General features: G+C 36.2%; 1 protein-coding gene across 7 annotated transcripts in view; it reads right to left on the bottom strand.

The window, feature by feature from the left end:
- Window positions 1-23,540, bottom strand: part of RPS6KA5 (ribosomal protein S6 kinase A5) — an 83,382-nt gene that overhangs the window by 33,924 nt on the left and 25,918 nt on the right. For 5 of the 7 annotated variants that reach the window (XM_075151266.1, XM_075151270.1, XM_075151272.1 and 2 more), the window contains 3 exons: window positions 20,815-20,930; window positions 19,897-20,004; window positions 499-582 (listed from right to left, as the gene is read on the bottom strand). In XM_075151266.1, the coding sequence (XP_075007367.1) occupies window positions 499-582; window positions 19,897-20,004; window positions 20,815-20,930 (308 nt within the window). Of the gene's footprint in view, window positions 1-498; window positions 583-1,288; window positions 1,417-19,896; window positions 20,005-20,814; window positions 20,937-23,540 lie in introns of those variants that run through there. The other 2 variants (XM_075151269.1, XM_075151271.1) reach the window with 2 other exon arrangements.

The raw sequence follows: 23,540 nt of genomic DNA, 5'->3' as shown, positions 1-23,540 counted from the left end.
TTCATAATAAAACTTGAGCCTCAAGGTAAACAGAATTAATTTTTACAATCTGAGAACATTTATAACATTAATAACATTAATAACCCACTCCATACTTCAAGAAAGATAATAGATTTCCCTGATGTACAATTTAAAAAATATATCAGAATTAGCCACGGAACAGCCATTTTCCCACTCTGAACTAAATAGTTTTTTTATTTAAAAGGAAGTAAGTGTCAGCTAAGTTTTTTTGTCCCAGTGCAGGTTTAGAACAAATTTTGAATAGAACACAAAAGAGCCTCAATACCTTTAAAAAATATGCCTTTTACTAAGGATTAAAAACTGAAAATATATCATATTCATGTTTTTAAATATAGGCAATAATCTATTTTAGGACAACGTGAAATAAGCCATGTTTAAATAAGACACTATCACATTTTACAAAAATCCCTCAAGCTGAACAACAGGGTTGCCTAAAGAATTAATTTCTTTTCAGTAATACGCTTAGATAGAACATACCTTATCATGTCCTGTATCTCCTCCTCTTACAATATCTGGAGCCATGTATTCTATTGTTCCACAAAAGGAATACGCTCTCTCATTCTAGCAAAAAAAGAGAAAATAAAATTCATGTCAAACAATTATATTATACAAATCACATGGGACAGATATGGCTAACAGTTCCAAGATGCTGGCAGCAATTCTTCTCCAAATAGCTCAGAACTGCTAGCTAGATCATATTCCATCATATGTAGAGATGTATCACATAACGCTAATGAATATTTACAGTCTTCTACGAAAAAATAAAATGTCATAGCTTTGTGTGGCAGCCTAAGATAAGCACACAAAAATTAACATATTGATATTTAAAAAACTTTCCCATAAGTCTAAATGTTATATACATTTCAGAACTACACAAGATTCCCCAAGGTAATATAGACACCACATTCTGAAGGCTGCAATTATCAATACTCTAGACAGCAAATGAAACCTTTCCATTAAAAAGAGCATTTCATTGTAAGATGTACAATTTGACTAAATTGGATACAAGATCCTTTGGGTTCCCCATATTTAGGAATTTATTATGACCTCTAGAAAAGTAATTTTCTTTTGCAACACACACATATATAAAAAACACAACATTCTCTCAAGAAGAGACTTGGAGAGAGACAAGAGAGAGAAAGAGAAAGGCAGACAGATAGAGTTGTAAATTTAATTTTATTCTACACACTGAAGTTATTGTCTTGATTATGTTCAAAACTAAGCTGCTTTCACAGGCATGTATAATTGTTCCCTGTTAGCGATTTACCTTTGAGGTCAACATGAGGTCATGCTGTACCTTGCTAATGACGAAAGCACATGTGTTTGGGCCATGCAACATTGTTCCTCCCTTATCCTTCAAGCTTCTAGCATTTTGGGGAGAGATCCTGATAGGTCCTTTAAAGAAGAGTGTTCAAAAAAGCAAATATTTCAAAAGTCAGGTTTTACATTTGTAGATTCAGATTTGGAGTTTAAAACAGGTGCTATATAAGAGAATGTACTACACTAACGAGAGGAAGCTTCTACAAGTAGAAATAGTGCTCAGTGCTACCCTGAGACATAAAAATTAAACAGTCCAACAGCATATTATTAAACTGTATTTATTAAAATACATATACTGTGACTGGTTTTTTTGGGGTAAAATTCTGAGTTCAAAATAGTTATAGGCCTCATTTTGCCCAAATATTAACTTGAAATATTAACTTCTGAGACAAAACCATAAAATAATAAACTTTTCATGATTCCACTTCCTTTTGACACACTATTGTTTCTCTTTGATTAACTTTTCCAGTACCTGTTATCTAAAAGAAAAATAGCGTGATAAAAAGCAAAACCAAAAAAAATATTCAGAAATTCCTAGCCCTCCATCCTGGCATCAGCCAATCTAAAACTATTCATATATCCCTCTGTTTGATTTTCCTTCAGCTGGGAGGGAGGGAGGGGGGAAGAAGGGGAAGAAGGAAGAGGAAGGGGAGTGAAAAATCAAAATGAAACTGTCCTCCGCTTGCTACCTCTCCAAAGAGTAAAGATAATGCAGCCAAGCTGAGATTTATGGAAACAATTTATAATGCTAATATATCAAAAGAAATGGATGAAAACTATTATCATTGAGTTAGCTGCAAATTCAGCAAGTCATCTGCAAAATTATGTCTTTTTTGTCTCCACCTTGTATAATAAAGCTAGGCTACAAGATACTACAGTGACAAGAAACAGACTGGGGAGTTGTATATGAACGTATACAGTGGTACAGCAGAACCCTTATGATCTCAGGTACCTTTTACTGGTGAGAAGGCCCACTAAAAACATTTCAAAACATGCAGAATTATTAGTAGTAGCTTTTTTGAGGAACAATTACAATCCTTACTATACATAATTGGTGTTTCTGATTTTCAACTATAGTTTTTACCTTTTTTACCTTTTCCAATCATTTTAGCTTTTAATATGAAAGAAGGAATTTCTGAAACAATATTTGAAAATTAGTTTTAGTTCTTTCTTAAATTCATGTCTGAGGTATTTTTTGTCCCTTGCAAAATTCACTATTTAAAACCCCCAAAATAATTTTGGAGGTTTAAAAAATTAGTATTGTATCATTTAAAATAATTTCTTACAATTAAATTTCAATATGAAAAACTCATACTCTAAGTCACTAGCAGGCATTTATAAATTGAAAACATTCTGGGATATGTTTGTAATGAGGTTTATAAAAACCCCAACTTCAATCCGCATATGTAAGTACTTGTATCCTTAGCTCTTGCTTCCTTTTCAGTTTAGAAATGATCTACTGCTGAAATTCAAGGCTGAACAGAGTCAAGAAGAAGAAAGCAGATGATTATCACAAGCGGAGTTCTTAGCAAGAAATTAAGTAGTAAATTGGAACTCAGCATTAGGTAGGAAAAAAAATGGATTCACTGAGCATTTTATTCATAATCAACACTGATTTGCCATTACATATACTAGCATCATACTCCAAAAGCCCTGTTGGAACCAGCTTATGACTATTACAGGGTGACCTTTAAGAAAAAACACTCTGATACCAACTACTTATAGTTTCTTATTTAACCACACAAAAAAGCTCAGAGGACTACAGCACTCCCCAGAACATTAATAAAGCCAACTGTCTGAAAGCAAAGCATTCTGACTACAAATTGACACAGATTTGCCTTCATCAGATGCTGTAGAAAGTCCTGACTTCCGACAGGACAAGTCACAAAATCTAGATACTTCTTTGTCAGACACCTCCGTTTACGTTGTGTTTTATTAAATTACAAGCCCCACCAACTACCACTAGCTGTTACTTACAGAACACAGTTTTTATAGTATGAAGTTTCACTCGGAGCACTTATGTAAATTTGTCATTGTTAAATATGCCTCTTACAGGGCATCACTAATATTCTTTACTATTATGCATTACATGTGAGTTTAAAACCATTTTCAAAGAATGTTACCTCCAGTAAGAGTTTCCTTTTTTGTCCCATCCTGGGCTGCCCAGTACAAGAGAGACATGGGCATACTGGAGAGAGTCCTGTAAAGGGCCACTAAGAAGATTAAGGTACTGAAGCGTATGAGGAAAGGCCAAGAGAGCTGGGACTCTTCAGCCTGGCGAAGGGAAGGCTCAGGGGGATCTCATCAATGTATATAAATGCCTGAAGGGAGGGTGCAAAGAAGGGGGAGCCAGGCTCTTTCTAGTGGTGCCCAGTGACAGGACCAGAGGTAATGGGCACAAACTGAAACACAGGAGGTTCCCTCTGAACATCAGGAGACACTTTTTTAGTGTGAGGGTGACCGAACACTGGCACAGGCTGCCCAGGGAGGTGGTGGAGTCTCCCTCCTTGGAGATATTCAAAAGGCGTCTGGACATGGTCATGTGCAACTGGCTCTAGGTGACTATGGTTGAGCAGGGGGGGTGGACCAAATGACCTCCAGAGGTCCCTTTCAACTTCAACCATTTTGTGATTCTGTGACAAAAATCACTGTAAGTTGTATTTCACCATTCATTTGTGAAATCACATTTCACTCACAAATCAAGTATGCAGCCCCCCAGAAATTTCAAAAACCAACCACCAAACGTCATTTTATAATTTTGCCCCCCCATTTACATTTCATTCAACTTTATAACATGAATCCCAATTCCAGAATCCACATTATTAATACTTTCATGTTATGAGATGTAAGACAAGAAAGTTATTAAACAACAACTGAACTTGGATTACCTACAGGTGAATTCTCACTGAACATGCACATCTTGCAAATACTCGAGCTTAAGAATTTTTTGCGTAATGCACAATGTTCATTTTCTTCCCTCACTCAGCGTGCATGCCTTAAACAGTGGTTCCCTCTTCTGAGTTACAGAAGAGCAAGCAGACACTAACAGAAGGAAACAGAAGTGTGGCTAACCCATCTCTAATAACTCTGTGATAATATGACAATATTGACCTTGTCTTTGAAAAAGTGTCATTATGTTCGTTTCCAATCAGCAGTGCTTTCATATTTACAGATAATCTGGAGACAGCCTTCAGTCTTCTAGCACACAACAGCTGGTTTTGATTTCTGTTTTTTATTTCACCAAGTTCAGCATCATTCCTGAATGTTTATGCAAGAGCATAGTTTTTAGTAAAGTGGCTGCTTCAAACTGGTTAGCTGCTTAAGAGTGCAACAACTTTTCATGAAGCCACTGATACAAAGAGAATTTTGTTAGAGTTCTTGATCAGTGAAGATAGATAGGTTCACCTGGACAGCCAGGCAGTTCACTTTGTTATACCAACCCTCTGTTAAATTAGAAAAACAAGTTATATTCCCTTAACACTTATTCTTTGAGGTGAGTAATGCACTGACACTGTGGATGTGCCTATATGTATTACCAGACTGTTTCTAGTAAATACTCTAGTACTACACATGTGGTAGACCTCTAACTTTTCCCACTCCACTCATGGCAATATAATATATGCCCTCTTTCTGAGTTCCTTGCAATCATTCTGATTGATCTGAGAATCTTAGTGAAATATTACTGCTTTAACTTGCTAGGGCACTTTCAATACTATGTCTCTCTGATCCCTATAGTGTTTTCTCTAGATTATCTATTTTAGCATCCCATTTTCCTTTTCCTTCATGAAAAAAGAAAGGGCATAATTAGTCTTCCAACTAGGAAATGTTGACAGCACCTAGCCACCAAGCAGCTTTAGTACAGAGAATTAGAATTCTGATACTGTCCAAGATGGAGAGGTGTAATGTGGATTAGCATTCGTCCTCAAAGACAGTCACTTCACCAAAAGAAAAAAACCTCAGAGCAGTGTCTTCTTTGTTAAAACTATGTACACTGACCTTGGCAGGTTGACCACAGTTACACCATTTCCAGAGATCAAAAAACCTAGATCCAGAATTCAATCGAAAGTGCTGACAGAATGGAGGTCTTGCACCATCACACTCTTGATGATCTTGTGGTATCATCACTTGGCCCTGCTTTATAACCAAGGAATGCTACGCAGGCATTTGAAACTACCTGAAGTTGTAGAAAGCATATGTGTAAATTTTTCTCCTCAAAGACAGAGAGGACTTATGCCTTCAGAGTTCTCTAATGAGCTCCCTCATCAAGTAAAAAAAGCATGTTAGCAGTGGCAAAAAAAGCAAGAGGAAGAAACTCCATTTCTCTGCAGAGACTAATCAAACTCATCACATCTACAGGAAAAGCCTGACTGACAGAGAAACATTCACTACTATAATACAAAGACGTGTCTTTGAGAGTACACATCCTAGTCTACAGCAATGCAAATTCAGTTTAGCAACATATGCAGTGGTAGCTCAGACAGTTATTAAGTCTCCTAACTGTTCAACAGGTCGTAACAGCGTATGTGGAACAAGAACTGTAATTCTAAAGTGATCCACAGGAATTAGATCAGACATCAGGAGAGCCAAGGAATCACACATGCACAACATGCTCCTAAAAGGCTCATCTCTACTGGGCCAAACTGCCTTTTGGCAGCCCACTATTAGGACAAAGGGCTACTCCATTATGTCTGATTTAAGAAGTTACTGTGCTGGAAGGATGGTGTTAGTTTCCAGTGCCACAAAAAACTCACACAGCCCAGACGCACTGCAAATGTCTGCTTCAATGTCCTAACACCCTAACAAAGGGTATGGGAACTGGGCAAATAAATAGAGACAACAGATTCAGGACGCGTGTTTCCCAACATGTAGGGGGTGAAGGCCTGCATTATTTTATGACATGCACCCAAAGATCTGCACCTGAGAAACAAACTGCGTTTTAATACTTGGCTGAAGAAATCTTCAGCTGGAGGACACAGGTAGACAACTGTCTGAAGGTCAGGGCCAAACTAGTAATTGTAAAGAAAAAAAAGTCTTCTGAGAGTAGAGGACAAGATCCCAAGGGACTGTTACAAGTTAACCATACCCTCTGGAAACAGAGATCTGCATAATTGGAAAGTGCATCTTGTGATTGTCATGCTTACTCATAGCATGGCAGACAGAGCATCCAAGTCAGCTTGAAACAAAGTACAGAGAACAGCTTTTGGAGCTCCAAAGCAGCCCCAGAGCAAAAGATGACAACTCACACTGAAAGGTTCAAGACTCGAGCAGGCAAGGGCTGATGTGTTGAATACCTCCTGAGTCAATGGTGTCATCAGTATATTGCTGCTGAGTACTAAAGAAAGTAAGATTTCTGTTTAGACTTCTGCAGGTAACTAGAAGTTACATCAAGAGAAACATACAATCTATACAAACATTAAGCACAAAATGCACCCATGTGTTGCCAAATTGGCTGTTTGTACAAGAGAGAGACAAGCAACCTGGAGCATGCCATTTGACCATTGGAAAAATGGGAGCAAAAACAAAAACAAAGAAAAAGATCAAACAAAGTCTTAAGAACCCACAAGATTTTGTTTCAGAGACCTCAGGAAGAAAACAAACACACATCAAAGCAAAGCACCCAAACAAAAACATGAAAGAAGACTACAGAGGTGTGAATGCTGGAAAGGGTGAGTTGAGATAAAGCTAACAGAACACTAACATAGGTAAAAAAAACCACAAAACAAAAAAACCACACCTGCAAAGAATAACCAGATGCTCTATCTAGAGTATCTGGCTCAGAATACTGAGGCATATTCCAAGTACGCTGTTCTATACATGTGCACCAAGCCTAAGGAGAGCATCTATTTGCCATACAAATACTGCTTTGGGAAAATGATTCAGAACTTGAGCATTTGTGATTTTATCTCCAAAGTATGAATGCAGGTATGGAAAGCACTCTAGTGTCTTAAGACAGTCATTCTGCCATTTGAAGACATATTATTTAATGTTTAAATATATGGCCTTTGAAGTATTTCTTCACCTTGACGAACTGCATTCAAACAACACATGCCACTGCTCCAACAGACACTTGGGTCTTACAATCCTATGGCTTATTTTATTCACAACGGTCTTTGTTGTGAATATGTTAGCCAGAATATTATTTTAGCCAGAAGATTAGCCAAGTATTCACTGAAGCCATTCTTTTCAGCATTCACAATTAGGACCCACTTCTCCAACTATATGAAAGGTCACCTTTGAAACAGAACAGACTGCTTCTGTTCTCCAACTACTTAATGCACAAATACTTTGTTCTTAACTGTGCTGGACTACTACCCTGAATATCGGATATGACACATTCTGAAATCGTATTACTAACATTCCTTCGAATCATGAAACTTGACTCCTTAAATGAATTTTGCAACTTTAAAAAAAAGGTAAATAAAAACAAAGTCACTCTTCTCTAAATATTCTTTAATAGTGTATGTGTTCTCTAATAGGAATTCCTTGCTAATAGAAGCAATGGTAGGATACAGTCCAAAAGCTTGGTTAAACCCTAGAGCACATAATTTCTAGCATACGAATTTCAAGAAATGGAAACTACACAATATTAGGGAAGGTGCACTTCTCAGCTATTAAATTGGCTTGGACTTTAAATTTCCTTGCATTCTGTATTCATGTAAGATATTCTAGGAACATAATCAAATAGCTTAAGAATTACTCCTTTAGTGTAATCAATATTAAAAAACAACAACAAAACCAAAACCTAGAAACACTAAGTGCTGTTGGGCCAAAGAACACAAAGACAACCTCTAGAGTTAGACAGTCAGAGTTGCAATCTCTGATAGCATGTATTTCATCTGTCAGCAACAACTCTGCAACTGAGTAGCACCTAGTGACACAGAGCAAGAGGGTGCAACGGAACAGAAGGGAACCAGGTAGCCAGACAGAAGCTCACTGAAGGCGTTCAGGGCTGCTCTCAGGACTGACCCTTCACAAGTCCACTGAAAAATTCTCCAATCCAGACAAGAATTACTTACTGGTTCTTGTCACATTTTTGTTACGGAGAAATAATAGAATTACTATGCATGTTTTGGCTGGGTTCTTCCACAGATTTCAGGAACATTCTTATGAGATTCCTATGCTTGTCCATACTTGTTAGTTGGCAAATTTAATTACTTCATTCACTTAATCTGACCTCATCGTTATGAAGGTTTCAAAATGTTACGACCTAGCAAGACAAGAGCAATGCTTAAGTGTTGTTGGAGTACTCTGAAATCATGTAACAAGTTTAAACAAGGTTTTTAATCCAATACAGATACGGTCTTTCTACTTAAAGTCAAGGACAATTCCTCCTTTTTGGAAATTCTCCATACCAACTTTCAGATCAAGTATATAGATGAAAAATCAAACTGATGAAAACCATAGTTTAGCTAAACTCCACACATCTTGGATCTTCTCTTTAAGCAATCACCTAACAGGTTATACTTCATGTGAATGTGTACACCATGTAAATCACATGAGCTACTACTATGTTTCCAACTTTTATAAAATACTCAGGGCTGCAAGTAAAATCCACCACTCTTCCACGAAAATGCCTCCCACCTACAATAAACTGGAAGCAGTAATATATTTGACAAAAAGAAAGCCAGTCTCCAGAAGATTTACATTTTCAAACCAATCTTTTGGAACTGGTAAAGTTATGATCAATAAATATAAAGACCTTGCTCTGAATTCTATTTAGTGAATAAACATTCTAGCACATGAAAATCTGTAATCTTGATTGTTATTCGTAAGTATTTACAACCCAAGTTTTCTTCTCTGATGGAGGGTAAGTCTTCTTATATTACCAGATGCATGGCATGTGGTAATTTCTTGGGAGATAAAGATGCCAAAAAAAAAAGATGTCTTTGCACAGGGATAAGACTCACAACTGGGGAAAGGATCACATGGAATAGAAATGAATGGCAGACACTAAGATTTCTTTTGACACCACAGTACTGTAACTCTTGCACAAGATGGTGCATTTCCAACTTACATTCTAGAGTAAATAAGACCTGCAGGGATGTTGTGCTTTTGGCTCTCAAGAAGTTCAGCCAAGATGACTGACTGTTGCATACCACAAACTACAAGGAGTAGAAACACACAGAGAGAACGTTCATCCTTGAAAGTCATTAATGTTTCCTAGGTACATCAACCAATCTCTAATGAAGGAAACCAGATGCAGTTATCTCTCCTGCAATGAGAGATCAAGGTAGAGATTGGGGGACAAGAGGCTGGACTATAGCCCTACAGAAAGGGATTTGGGGGTTTCGGCTGATGGTAAGTTCAGTACAAGTTGTCAGTGTGCCCAGGTGGAAAAAAGGGACCAACTGTATCCTCGGTGCACATTATAGCTAACAAGTCCAAAAAAATAATTAAGCACATTATAGCTAACAAGTCCAAAAAAAAAAAAGATTGTCCCAATACACAGATCATTGCTGCAGCCTCACCTTGAGTACTGTGTGCAGTTTTAGGCTCCACTATATAAGAAGGATATAAAAATATCAGAATGTGTCCAAAGGAAGGCAACAAAGATGATGAAAGGACTAGAAGGCATGACTTCTGAGGAGCAGATGAGGATACTAGGTTGTTCAGCTAAGAGCAGATGAGATGGAGGGGTAACCTTATTGCTGTCTACAATGTTCTCATGATGGGGAGCAGAGAGGGAGGTGCTGATTTCTTCTTTCTGGTGTCGAGTGATAGGAAGCAAGAGAATGGCTTAAAGCTGCATGAGGGGAACCTCAGATTGGATATTAGGAAAAAAAATTCTTCACTGAGAGGGTGGTCAAGCTTTGGAACAAGCTCCTCAGGAAAGTGGTCATGGCCCCAAGCCTGTCAGTGTTCAAGAAAGTGTTTGGAAAACAGTCTTAGATATACGGTTTAACTTTTAGGTGGCCCTGTGTGGAGTCAGGAGTCGGACTTGATGATCCTTGTGGGCCCCTTCCAACTCAGGATATTCTATAATTCTATGATTCAATGAGACCGGAGCATAGCATGTTTCAACTGTGCCAGGAAACATTTCCCCGATGTAGAAAAATCTTTAGGTATACAGAATGCTTCACAAGTCTTTACAAAACTAAGAAAGGGGATTTAATACAGCAGATTCTTCAAGTAGATTTGGTCTTGCCTGGTACTTCTGGTATCTGCAGAAAGACTGCTGTGAATTGTGCTGGATGCTGTCACAGACAGCAAGGTTATATTGAATAAATCCAAAACTGCTTGTAAGTTCCTCAAATGACTGTTTCTTTTTGTGGTATGATTATCAATATACTAACTATACCTAAGAGAAATTCTATTTCTTAAGTAGTGCTTCATACAAGTTCTGAACAGGAAACCCACAGAACAATTTCTATGACTTCTCATATGCTTCTTCTCACATGGTCTTTTAACTTTGTGTGGTGAAGTCTACTCTTTCTTTTACATCAGCTACAAGAGTCTAGCAGAAGAAAAGTCAGTCTGCTCAAACAAAAGACATACAATAAATTGTATCATTGTTTTGAAATTTTAATGATGGCCACTAACATCCCTAGTATGCTCTCATGAAGGCTTTAGTAAAAAAATTGCTCAGGAGAGCAACGCTGTCCCAAAAGATACCGAGTATCTAACTTTGTATTAGAGTATTTAACAGCTCCTGGTACTAATTTAAATGGAACATGCAGAAGTCCCAACACTCTTTGCATAAATACTTGTAACTGATACCTAGCTAGGATTATGACACTTCATCCAGTGATGAACAAGTCATCCCGAACGAAACCTGCATGTTACACTTCCACAGAAGGTCTCACTCAAGAGGGTAAGGCAGAAAAGCAGACTCCAATTCAGAATTAGAAATGGCAGCAAGAAGTAATAGTACTGGAAACATGCTAAATAGGCAGTGAATCCTCTTGAAGAATAATGCTAATGTGTTTTTGTGAGGTTCCTGCAATCTCTTGGTGTGCATATTTATCAGTATCAACATAATAGGAATAGCTCCAGCCACAATAGTATGGCAAATAACCCTTCTGTTTTATGGTTTTACCAATTTCTTAGTTAACAAGGAAGAGCATTTTAAACAATACACACTAAACTGTCCCTTCTAATAATTTTAATTTATTCAATGCATATTTGGCAATTGACAGAAGCATCACTCATTCTACTATTTTTATGAGGTCACTGAAGAAAAAAGTAATTAGTTGAGAAATAAGCAGGTTCAGACAGTAAAGGCTAGAAAGGATATATTATGCTACTGCATTGAGGAGTAAGACTCAGACTTAACTAGGGGTATGGGCCTACCTAAAGAGTTTCACAGGTTATCAAATGAAATCATTTTCTTGCCCTTGCAACAGCAACATATAATCCATTTCTTAATCTTCTCAAATGCCTAAAGTGGTAGATCATTTTTAGGTATGAACAGATGCCAGTATTTGTACTGTGCTAGAGAAGTCTCACTGCTGATTTTCATTTGACTAATCCAGGGAAATATGCTGGAGTAAAACTACCTTCCTTAACTGCTTATACCTCTAAACAAATGTTTCAAGTCCAAAGTTGTCTTTCCTCCTTCATTAAAGGAACTTCAAAGTTAACTTCCAGGTTGCATTAATTAGACCCTCTCTGGGCTCTCTCAGTAGTGCAGCAAATAACATCAATCAGAAATTGAAAAAATATAGCAGAATTTCTAGAATACAAGGGACAGTATCGTTATTGTTGCTATTTTCTACAGCTGTGAGTGGATGTAATTAGAGTTCTGAAAGCCGTAAATTGGGTTTTGGCTACAAGCATAAATAGTGAAAACTTTCCTAGGATAACCACATCAGGGCCCTGAGCTTATCAACAGGCTCTGCAACCTCTTTCCCCAATCCTACGGGTTAAGGCATCTGCGCTCAAGACCAACACTGACACAATGCAGCTGATTAACCTGTGTGGAACCTTGCTGGGGCCTCCTCCACCTTCAGTTGGGAGCTGAAGTTCAGGCTCTCATTCTTGATCCTTATGTCAGCTGTGCTGCAGGTATGCCTGTACTTGGCTATGTACCTCACTGATCCTGATCCACCAACTTCAAATCCTGGCTTGACGTCAAGCCTCCCTCCTCATGACAAGCTTGTCTGATAACCACTGGACTGTTGTCTGAGCCTGTCTTACTGCCACTAGACTTGCTCTGATCATCTTGTTTGGCAACTTAGGGATTGCACCACTGGTCATATTGATCCACACCTGCCTTGCTGTCACCCTTAGCTCCCAGCTCACACTAATGCGGGGAGCAGTCTGCCCGTCCTGCTGCTCCCTGACAAACTAGTCAAGAACCACAGTTCCTCTAGAAACAGATTATAAGACTGAAGAACTTCAGCAGTTGAAGAGCTCAGCAGTATCACACAGGATCTCATACATTAGCTACCAGCAAACTGTCTATGAGCTACTGATTAAGTGAGCCATTAGAGTTCCCTTGGTAAGTATAATGAGAATACCAGGACCATAGGATAAATCAAAAGCATACTGTCATAAATGGAAATTTACTTGCAATGCTGTAGAGGCCACATAGCAGAGGTGCTACTAACAAGCTGACCTGCTGAATGGATTTTGCATTTCAGGAAAATCACAAGTAAAGAATGAAAAGCCTAAATTCCATGCAGAAACAGGCCTCATACCTTCAGTGAACCTTAGAGGTCATCCTATCTGAACGTGATTTTATTGATATTTAACTCAAAAATAAAAATGCATCAAGAAGAAAAAAGTTTCCATAGAAATCAGATCTGTAACATTCTTCACCACCATTTTAGTTGTCCGGAATAACAATAATTATAGCCTCAATTGAGGAAAGCATATGAAAATTGACAGAAAAGCCCTCCCATAGTTCAAAGACATGATGTAGATTTAAAATGAAAAACAAAAATCCTGTTCCACCAAAGTGCATGTCAGACTGACTGGTTTCTTCTTTTTCTCTTTTTTTGTTTTAGAATCCTTTTGGGAGCCTTTTTGTCATAATACCCAGACATAACACTGGGTAATTAAAGCTGTCCATATCAGAAAGAGTACAGGTTCAACTCAAAAGATCTCTCAGCTGTAGATTGTTGCTTCTGTAGCTGTAACTTCTATTCAGGACCAAAACTATTATCTTTCTAGGAGACAGAGAAGGAAGAACAAAGACAGGAAAAATGTTTAGTGGTACACTATTAGACTGTTCTGCTGCATTCAACAAAATCATAATGAAGATTGTAGTATGGAAGTAAAGGTTTAGACTAGACCAAGAATGGTTACAATATGGCAGATCAAAGGTCCACTAGTTTGAAATGTCATCTCAAGAAGAATTAATAAAAACATAAAGGTCATCTGAAATTAATTAAAAATCGTATCCTGGTGGCTGTTCCTACTTGAAGAAGCCAGTTAAGTCAAAATACCATGTTGGTTACTATACTTCATGCCAGAGGTATGACTTCTGCTTCTAAAACAGACATGGAATCAGGCTACTGAATTTTTCAAGCAAGAATGAGATTTGCCTGCCAGCAGCTGCCATCAGAATAGGCACTTAGAAGGGAGAGCAAGAACAACTAAACCTGGTACTGCATGCCAGCCAAGAAACATGCGACCTCTACAGCTGTGGCCCCAAAACATAACTCAACGCAAGGCTAAGCCTTCATCTAATGTCAAGTGGAGGTTCAAGAAAGCCTTTTCACGGATTTATACAATGGCTATGTTTGCTTTCGCAGTGCAATGAAATTGCAATTCTGCAAGGAATTCGTTAAACCAGTTCCTGATAATGGATTTGTAAAGTAAATAACTAAGAGAAAAGAAAACAAAAGTCTCAGTTCTGCAGGCAAAAAAATTCAGAAACAGCACATTATTGTGTGGGAGGAATGCAAGTATGTACCACTGTCATCCCGGATGAACATTTTGTACTAGGTTCTTCTCAAAATTCCAATTTTTGGAAGACTTTTTTTCTAAAGCATCATCTTTTGAGGAGACAGAGGTAACTACCAAAAGAGAGAAGAATGGTATACAAAGCAAAACCTGAAAAAAATCCTCTCTCTTCAAATAGAGACAAAGTTATAAGGTATAAAAGAGTACTGACTCTGGGAAGAATTCTACTGGCTGCCACTGCAAGCCTTCAAAAATTTATTTTTAAAAGAGAGAATGTAAAGAAAAAAATGCATAGGAGATGCCAAATAAACATTTATAGTATCAGAGAGCACCAGATGTAAAAGGTAGAGGAGTAGGAGCGGATAATTTTGCTCAAATGCAATCCATCTGGTTCTAAATTCATTTTCATATGGCCATGAATCTCTGGTCATGTAAGTTTTTCACACCTGATTGCCCAAATTTCATTGAAGTTAGGTATTTGCAGTAATTCAAGCGGTAAAAAAAGACCATCTATGAGAAAAAAGATTAATGAGGATGGCAGAGTTTGCCCTCAAAAAGTTACTTTTCTTCCCTAGGAAAACAGAAACAGAATTTTCCCAAGTTGACTAGCAACATATTATTCTAAGATCCAATAGAAGATACCATGCTATTTAACACACAGATCAGTATTTCTCCCCAAAATGTGATTTTTTTAAATGGTATATTACAATAAGAAAACAGTATCCTTAGAGCAGTCACAGTAAGGAATCATGATCTGTCTTGCAAAAATTCTGCTCCATGCTGGGAAAGCATAATCATCTTTGTGATAAGGACTGAAAAAGGCATACCTCTTGGGCTAAGGCACAAACAGTCATCATCATTGATGACCTGGTTTTGCAATTAAATGAGTCCAGGTCGGTTATGTGCTTTTAGAGTGTTTGTTATGTTCTCAGTAATCAATTTCAGGACACTGAAACACCAACAGAAGTACATAAATTAAAGCAAAAAGTTTTTGCCATTGTTTCATTTTCTTTTCTAAAATAAGGGAAATAATGACTAATTGTCCAGACAGATCTATAACCAATGTTAACTTCTGTGGACTAACTTCACTACTCTTTCTTACTTTTTCCTCTTTGCAGAAATGTAAATCTATTTGTAACTGTGCTATGTCTACATCACTGAACAATTGTCTAACTAAAACACAAGCAGGTATAGTAACAGTCATCCACAGTATGGATTATTTTAACTCATCTTCCCAAGAGAATGCTCAATATTCAGAGGATGCACTATCAAATTTCAATGATCAGATATTATCACTTTAATTAGACAATTATAAAGGGTTTTTTAAAGTTAAATGCACAGCTAATCTACCAGCTCACTCAAGTAAGATGACAGTTCATACAGCACTAAACAAGACTCAAGTTGTAGTCACTTCCCTCTGTCCTGGACTACCTTTAAACTGCTCTAGCCAATGTGTACAAATTTCTTCCTACTTCATCTACTTAAAAACCATAGTGGACTAACCACCTTTATCATTGTTCCTTTAATGAATTTTCCTTTAAAATATAATAAAATTACATACTAATTTTCTTTCGAGAACAAAATGTTCACTCAACCAGCTAATACACAAAAACAAACAACAATTCAACAGTGAAAAGCATCTGACAGTTCTAACTAAATTTGCAACTCTGATCAAGAGATTTTCGATGGGAAAACAATAATGTATCTGAACTATTCATTCTACATAACAGACAGAAATACACATAATTAGATTACAATTTAATCATCCCTCATACAGAATATCTACTCTGGTATTATTTATTACTAAGGCATTTGTATGCTCTCAGATATATTGTTTGAAAACCAACAACTTTCAGTATTTACTACATAATTTTTTTTAAACTTCATTAAGCAAATACAACAACTTCAAACTTAAGCTAATGCAGAAGACGTGTACCAATGCAGAAGAATTAAGCATTTCACTATACCCTGGAACAAAGTGTACTTTATGGGATTTAATTAACAAGAAAAATGTTAATTGTTATGAATGGTCCGACAGAATAGATTACTACTACAATAATTCAATGAATCTGTTCAGATTATTTTTTCTAAGACGTAAAGATCTCCATATATACTGAAGTATGATTTTTAGCATAGTTACAGAACTAAAGGAAATGCGAGGGGAAAAAAAGATTTTAAAAAAATGAAGTAGCATTTTAACAATAAACATTAAAATGAAGACCAGACCTGATGACTAGGTTAAACTGACATTAACCAAATCAAAACAATTTCAGCATACATGTAGAGCCATTGATGAGATAAAAAGATAAAAATATGCCTAAGCCACAAATCCAGAAGATAAAGATACTACACAAGAAATAAGATAGCAAAAAAAATACCAATTTAGTGGTTTTGGTTTTTTTTAAAGGTAAATGAAATGCAAGACTTGCAAAAAATAGCAACACCAAAGTGATTGCACTTATGCAATGAACAAAAACAGTGTTGTAGAAGTTTCAATACAAAATCTGTCAGTCCTATCAATTCCCAACGCCCCCGATAATAATTTATATTAATGTCATGTGCAAATATATTCTACATCCCAGTTCAACAGGAACTCAACTGAGATGCATGAAAGCATAAGGCTAAAAAGTGATTTTTTTTTTTTACCCCGATTTTCTTTGCAATTTGGTTGAGAGTTAAAAAAAAAATCAGAAAGACTATCCTTAAATTCATCAAGGGGCTAAGAATGCAAATGCCATAAAACTTAATATTAAAAAGGTACTATTCATTTGAATCTCTTAATCTCTTACCTAATCCCATCCTATGGTTAGGCTAGTCAAACTGTAGGTCTTCATGAGATATTAAATAAAATTTGAATATCAAAAGTAATTTCATACCTAAATACCTTGTGATACTGACCTATCCTATGTGAAAATTCATTTTTACTCAACTACTTTATTCCAGTCAGCTTATTTCTTCTTTTTGGACGCAAATACAAGCATACAGACTTCATTTTAAAGATAAAACAAAGGTAAAACCAGACTGCCATTTCACAAGACAAATTTCAGTTTTTAGCAAAACAGTAGCATGAAACGCTTTAGAGCTCTTAAAACCGCACTGCTTTTTCAGCTTGGATTTGTAATTCTTGCATGTTATAAGCACTATCACATAATAATTGTAAAACAAAGAGAATACTTGACAATGCACTCTTCACACTCATGCTTCAGTAGCTGCATGGCAGAAATCAATAGGTTTTTGTTTTCCTAGAAGTCACATGCATTTGCTTCCTTTCACTCAAACAGTGCTTAGGAGAAGCAGCTTCCCACCTCTTCATTGTTGAATAGTCAATTAATCTGCTTACAGTTATTGTAGTCAAGAAATAGTACACTCTTTTTATTATAAAAGAACTTCTGTTAGATTCTATACTTGGTCAGGTTCCTGGAAATATTTAACAACCATCAGATTAAAGCAGGGATAATGAAAACATTGAACTATGATGTTCCCTAGCAAGTATCCCTAACTACAAAACCATCCAAAATTCATAAATAAATGGTAAAGAATTATCTCCAATAAGAATTCTAAACATAGTACATGCTTGTAATTGCTCATAATTTTTATATATTCTTAATAACCCAAAGATATCTTATTTCAAAAAATACAATCCAAAGAGGGGAGTTACTAGAATAAATTCCACTTGCATAAGTATACATTTTTAATGGCAAAGTTCTTGCAAGAAGCAGGGTGGGCCAGGAAAGAAGTGTGAAGAAAGGGGGAGAAAGGAAAGCATACTGCTCTGATTAAATTGCAAATGCTACACTCTTATCTGACTTATGCAGCTGTGTAATTTTATTTAAAAGTGCTAACCAATGAGCATGAAAACAGATACAAAGCTATGCAGTCATACAGGCAAATTTTACTCTTGTAAATACATTGGTTCAGAAATGTAAGTTAAGTATCTTTTGTAATGTGAATTGTAAGTGTTCTAGTAGTAGCTGAATTGTCTACAAAGAATACAATATGAAATGTCAATTTCTACTTGTAAATGGGTCATTCTAATAATGTTTAGGTTTAGTAGCTAAATTACAACAGCACACATGAGAACTGTAGTCAAGTGCAGACAATTTCTTAGATTTTGAAACCAAACAATACAACTGCAATTACTTTTTTCCTTAAAAGAAACACTAGAAATGTTTCGCTTTTTTGACAGAGAAGACATAAAATGTGAAGGAGAATATGAGAAAAAAATATGGTTAAATGAAGAGATTTCTGAGGCATATACTGAAAACAGAATGGATCAGTCAGAAGAACCGACATTAAATGACCAAGCAGCAAGACTGTTTTATTTAATGACTGGAGAAGAGGAATCCAATTCAGAATGTGGGAAAAGCACGCATGTCTGATGCTTATCCAAGTCCTCCCCTTTCCTTGCACTGCTTGTAAATGACGTCCCGAAGGTAAGCACAGATGAGAAATAAGTATATTTCCTAAAACCATCTGTTTTGAGACATAAAGAAGATCCTGATTCATTATAATATTCTTATCACAGGGAAGATTTCGGCTTCATTCAACTTCGGCTCAAAGGCTGGAGGACTGCTCCTTTTCTCTCCCATCGGTGCAGTAACAGCATTCCATGTACTTTACTTTGTCACTTGTGCCCAGCACAGCTTGTCTCACAACTCTAAGCAGGTCCTACTCTCCCTAGCCACACCTTTTACTATCATTATTTCCTGCTGAAAACTCCATCCCTCTGTACTTCCTCTCTTGCACTGGTCTGGCAATCTGCTGCTAATCCCTTGTCATGGCAGCTGAACCTCCTCTTGGTTTCACACTATAATTTAAAAGGAATATACTGACATTATCTGTACTATTTCCCTGCTTCAGAAAGTAACATTTCATATGTCTTAAAATGGTACCTCCCAAATCCTACCAGACTCCATTTGAAATGCAAATATTCTAGAGGAAACTACTAGTTATCTATTTTTAGAAAACCCCTCTGCTGCTTCTAACAAAGACTTCTAGATCTGCAGTCCCAGATTTCAATACCTCTGATACCTAAAATGAAAGCCAAAAAATAGCCATTTTAAAATTCTCTCAGAAGTAAAATCCTGTGCAATTTTGACTCTTAAATCTAAAAAGCATAGTAGGAGATAAAACTGTACCTTACAAATAATTAAAACTAATGTCAACAGTCAGAGATCACTATGTTAGGTACTATGCACATATTTAGTAAGAGATAAGCTTTTATCCTAAAAGCTTGCAATTAAGCTTATCAAAAGTGACACAGAGACATGAGAAAGAGACAAGATAATAATACATTAATTATTATTAGCATAAAGAAGAGTCATAGCATACCATTTGCCTAGTCACTGTGAAGTATTAGCACAGTTAAGCATTTTTAAAAAGGCATCTGAAAATGATAATGTAAGTGGCTTTTCAGACTTATGTGGATCTCTCCTTTTTCACATAAAGGGCAGCAGGAGGGAGCATGAAGGCATTTCAGGAAAACTAGAACAGACAAAATGTCTGACAACACTGGCAGGCCAAAGACCAATGAACTGAAAGCCCAAAACCCAGTAAAACAGACTATTAGATTTTGTCCTATGAAGTAAGAGTCTAGAAGGCAGTTTTTCTCCCCTCTGAAATGTGTTTATGATTTCAATGAGACAGAATCTGACTTTGTGATATTGCTGGATTCTGTCCACACTTACTGGAGATTCAAATACTCACCTCATCAGTAAGAAACTCCTTACTCAGACCAAAGTCTGTCAGCACCACATGGCCATCAGAATCGAGGAGAATATTCTCAAGTTTTATATCCCGATATATAATCCCCAACTGCAAACAGAATATAAGAAAAAGTATTTCCAGATCAGTGTAACCACATCAAGGAGACATTGCTGAATGCATTTAAACACGAAGCTAGCAAAATTCCCATTATTAAGGTAATCTGACACCTAAAAGTTGCACCTCAAAAAGGACAATTTTAAAATGCCTTTGAAGAAATAACTTTGAGCGACTTAAAAATTCTCGGAAATTACACTGTGCATGAATGTCTTAAATTTTAAAGGACATACAATATCCTTTGAATTTAAAAGTGACTGAATACTTGCTGTTGAGTACAAAACTCAGTTCAGCTTTCATTAAGAATGAAAATGGATGCTTCTGTAATATGTTCTGGACCATACATACAGTCTTTGTAATAGTCTACAAATCTACTTACTACATCTGAAAACTATAACACTTTTCATATCTATAGTTGTGCCAAAATTTCAGAACTCTGCTATTTAATTGTATCAAAACAAGGACAACTGAACAACAATGCAACTCAAACACTGTTCATGTTGACTACAAGTTAGTTTTACTGACACACCATTTCATAATGATTACTAAAAATTAACAATCATCTGTCAATAACAACAGTCTTCACACTGCAGACAAAAACTTGTAGCCTTAATCTGGTGCACATGAATAGACACTTCACTGGGAAGTATTTCTAATTATACAACTAATGTCCCATTGCTGGATAAAGTTACTCTGAATTTAAAACAATCTAAAAAAAAATAGTTCTCCTTACTAACTTTAGATGATGTGAAAAGTATACAGTTGTAGTTCCACAAAATCAGCACTAGGATAAAGTTACTTTACCTTGTGGAGATGTTCAAGTGCCAAAACGATTTCCCCAATGTAAATTTGCACCTCATTTTCTGAGAATCTCTCTCTGTGTGAAAGGTGAGTAAACAATTCTCCTCCATTTATATAGTCTAAAAAGTAAAACAAAGAACTTCACTTTCTGACAACTTAATTTTCTTATTGGAATATTAATAGGTACTTTATAAGTTATTAAATAAGATGTTCTGGGCTCAGATGCTTTTACTTTCTTGTAATTCAGTAATATTTCATCATGTTGTACAATACTCAATTTCCTTCTGAGAGGACTGATAGAAGAACATAACCAACTTGTAAATAAGCAGCAAAACCATAAAATAAGCTTCAAATATCCATAAATTATAAAGATGAATTTTTTTGCAAAATCAGTCTTTTAGTTATTTAGGAATATGAAAAGAAAGGAGTACAAATGATATCTACAAACAGAATACTTGTACACTTTTATAAAATACTTAAGAGCAACAAGGCAGACTGACATAAAGACAGGCAATTCAGAAAACAGGTATTAGGTGAAATAATCAGCTATGGGCAATTACAAGTTTTACCCTTCGCAAGGGGAACTTTGATGGCAAAACTTACTGAAGGAGATTATTTCCACATACACTCCCTCATGGAAACCACACACATTCTTTGCAGGCTATGACACAAGGGTTTTCCCCACAGCCAGGGAGAGGAGAAAAAAGTAATTATTACAATAGACCTCCACTGCAACATAAACACATTTTAGAGACAGAGCTGTTTGTGCTAGCAGTGTACATTAAAGCCATTAATTTGCAACCCTACAGCCCCCATATTGTATTTGAGGTCTACATATACAGAGCAGGGAACATGCCCCACAACATCTCACTTAGTATTTTCTCGAATATAGTTTCTATAGATTCATTGGTATAATACATAAATCCATGAAAAACGTCCAATCCTATTATATAAAAAAGTTAATACTCTGAAGGAGAAAGCATATATACAAATTATAGACATTGACCTCTCTCTGGTTCTCCAGTTCTCTGTTTCAGAAGGAATATTAGTGGAATCAAGGAACGTGAGAAAGATTATTTATCTAGATCAGTAAGCATATGAAAAAAATTATAATAAAGTATAAATAACCCACATTTTACAATTGCTTCTTTCTTCCAAAAAAACTTCAGCATTCTAATCATGGAGAAAACAAAGATAAACAAATTTTTAAAGTATTTCTAATCAGAACTGCTAACTTAGTACAAGGCAAGAACTGAATTCCCAGGTACTGTTTTAAGGACTGGGACAGATACAAACCAAAGTTGCCACAGGAGTGGCAGAACAAGCCTAATTCTATTCAGGTTACAACACTAACCACAGTCCAATGAAACAACCAGCTCTCAAATTCTTGGTGCTAGATCAAATGCACCACTGACACAATGGGGGGGGGGGGGGGGGGGGGAGGAATCAATTATTTCAATATAAACTCCATCTGACAGTTCAGATTTTTTTTTTTTTTAAATTATTAGTAGGTTAACCTTGTGTGACACGCTTTGTATAGAACTGGTACTCACATGGATACAATACTTTTGTTCTTTCAATCATAGCTTAAAGTCAACCTAAAAACTGGAATCAACTCCAAACCCCGTATTCTGGAAATCTGGCAGAAATGCAGCTGCATGTCTGCACTTGATCAAGACTAAATTCATATGGCTATGTAATCTGACAGCACGAAGAACTGTATTAAATATTGCACTGAGGCTCCAATTCTAAAACCTCTTGAAACTAAAATGACGTGTTGCTCATAGACCAAGTTCAGCTAGGTACAAAGACAAAGGCAGAGACTGGTTCCCCCCAAAATTCAGAACCCTCTGAAACACATAAATTCCAAAACTAAATCAAAGAAGTGATTTACAAAGATTTACATAATGAGACATAAAAAACTTGCACAAACAGTTATTTTTTTTGTCAGGGAGGGTGTGAAGCCCAGCTGAATTACAAAGTAGCTTTAGGCCATGTTAGGTAGAAGAGATTTTCCCTGTTACAAAAAGTGATTAAAAGAAATTTTTAAACCCCCTCTAATTATTCCCATTTTCTGCTAAAAAAGAAGTAAAAAAAGACCTTTCTGGCCCCAACCGATATTCTGAGAATGGATTCGTGCAGACTTTGTGGGAAACCAAAAAACAAACAAACAAAAAAAGCCTTTAATTATATATCAGCTTTGAATTTCTTGCTTTAAACATCACCTTAACATTGTGTTATGGTGGGCATTTGCCCAGTCTACACTACCTGCTATGTAATGTTCTTCAGAACTACTGGGCTCCCTCCTCTTTGATTCTTACGAGAATATAGTGTCAAGCTTTTAATTCTCCCTTCATATAAGAGGTTTTTCTGCCCTCCTAATTATTCCTTGTCACCTAAATTTCTCCATTACTATGTATTTATTTTTAGGTAACTACATCCATCTCAGGTGTGAGGGTTTTTTTGTTTTGGTTTTCTGGGTTTTTTTTTTTTAATATTTCTAATGGGATCTAAACTGCATTCTAGCTAAAAATATCTGGGTTTGAAGAATGGTTCTATAATAGCTATAATACATGTTCATATTTTGTCTTATTTAATCTTTCAAATTTTTTTCCAAATTATTAATCAATAACTTAAATACCAAAAAAATAAAATATGAAATCTTGATTATTAAAGGTTAACATCAAGGAATCACAAAGCTACTGATGTATTTCTAACTTTTTCTTTCT

Source organism: Calonectris borealis, chromosome 5 (genome assembly GCF_964195595.1).
Source record: "Calonectris borealis chromosome 5, bCalBor7.hap1.2, whole genome shotgun sequence".
NCBI lineage: Eukaryota > Metazoa > Chordata > Aves > Procellariiformes > Procellariidae > Calonectris > Calonectris borealis.
The sequence above is the reverse complement of the archived record's forward strand: the minus strand, read 5'-3'. Positions and strand labels throughout refer to the sequence as shown.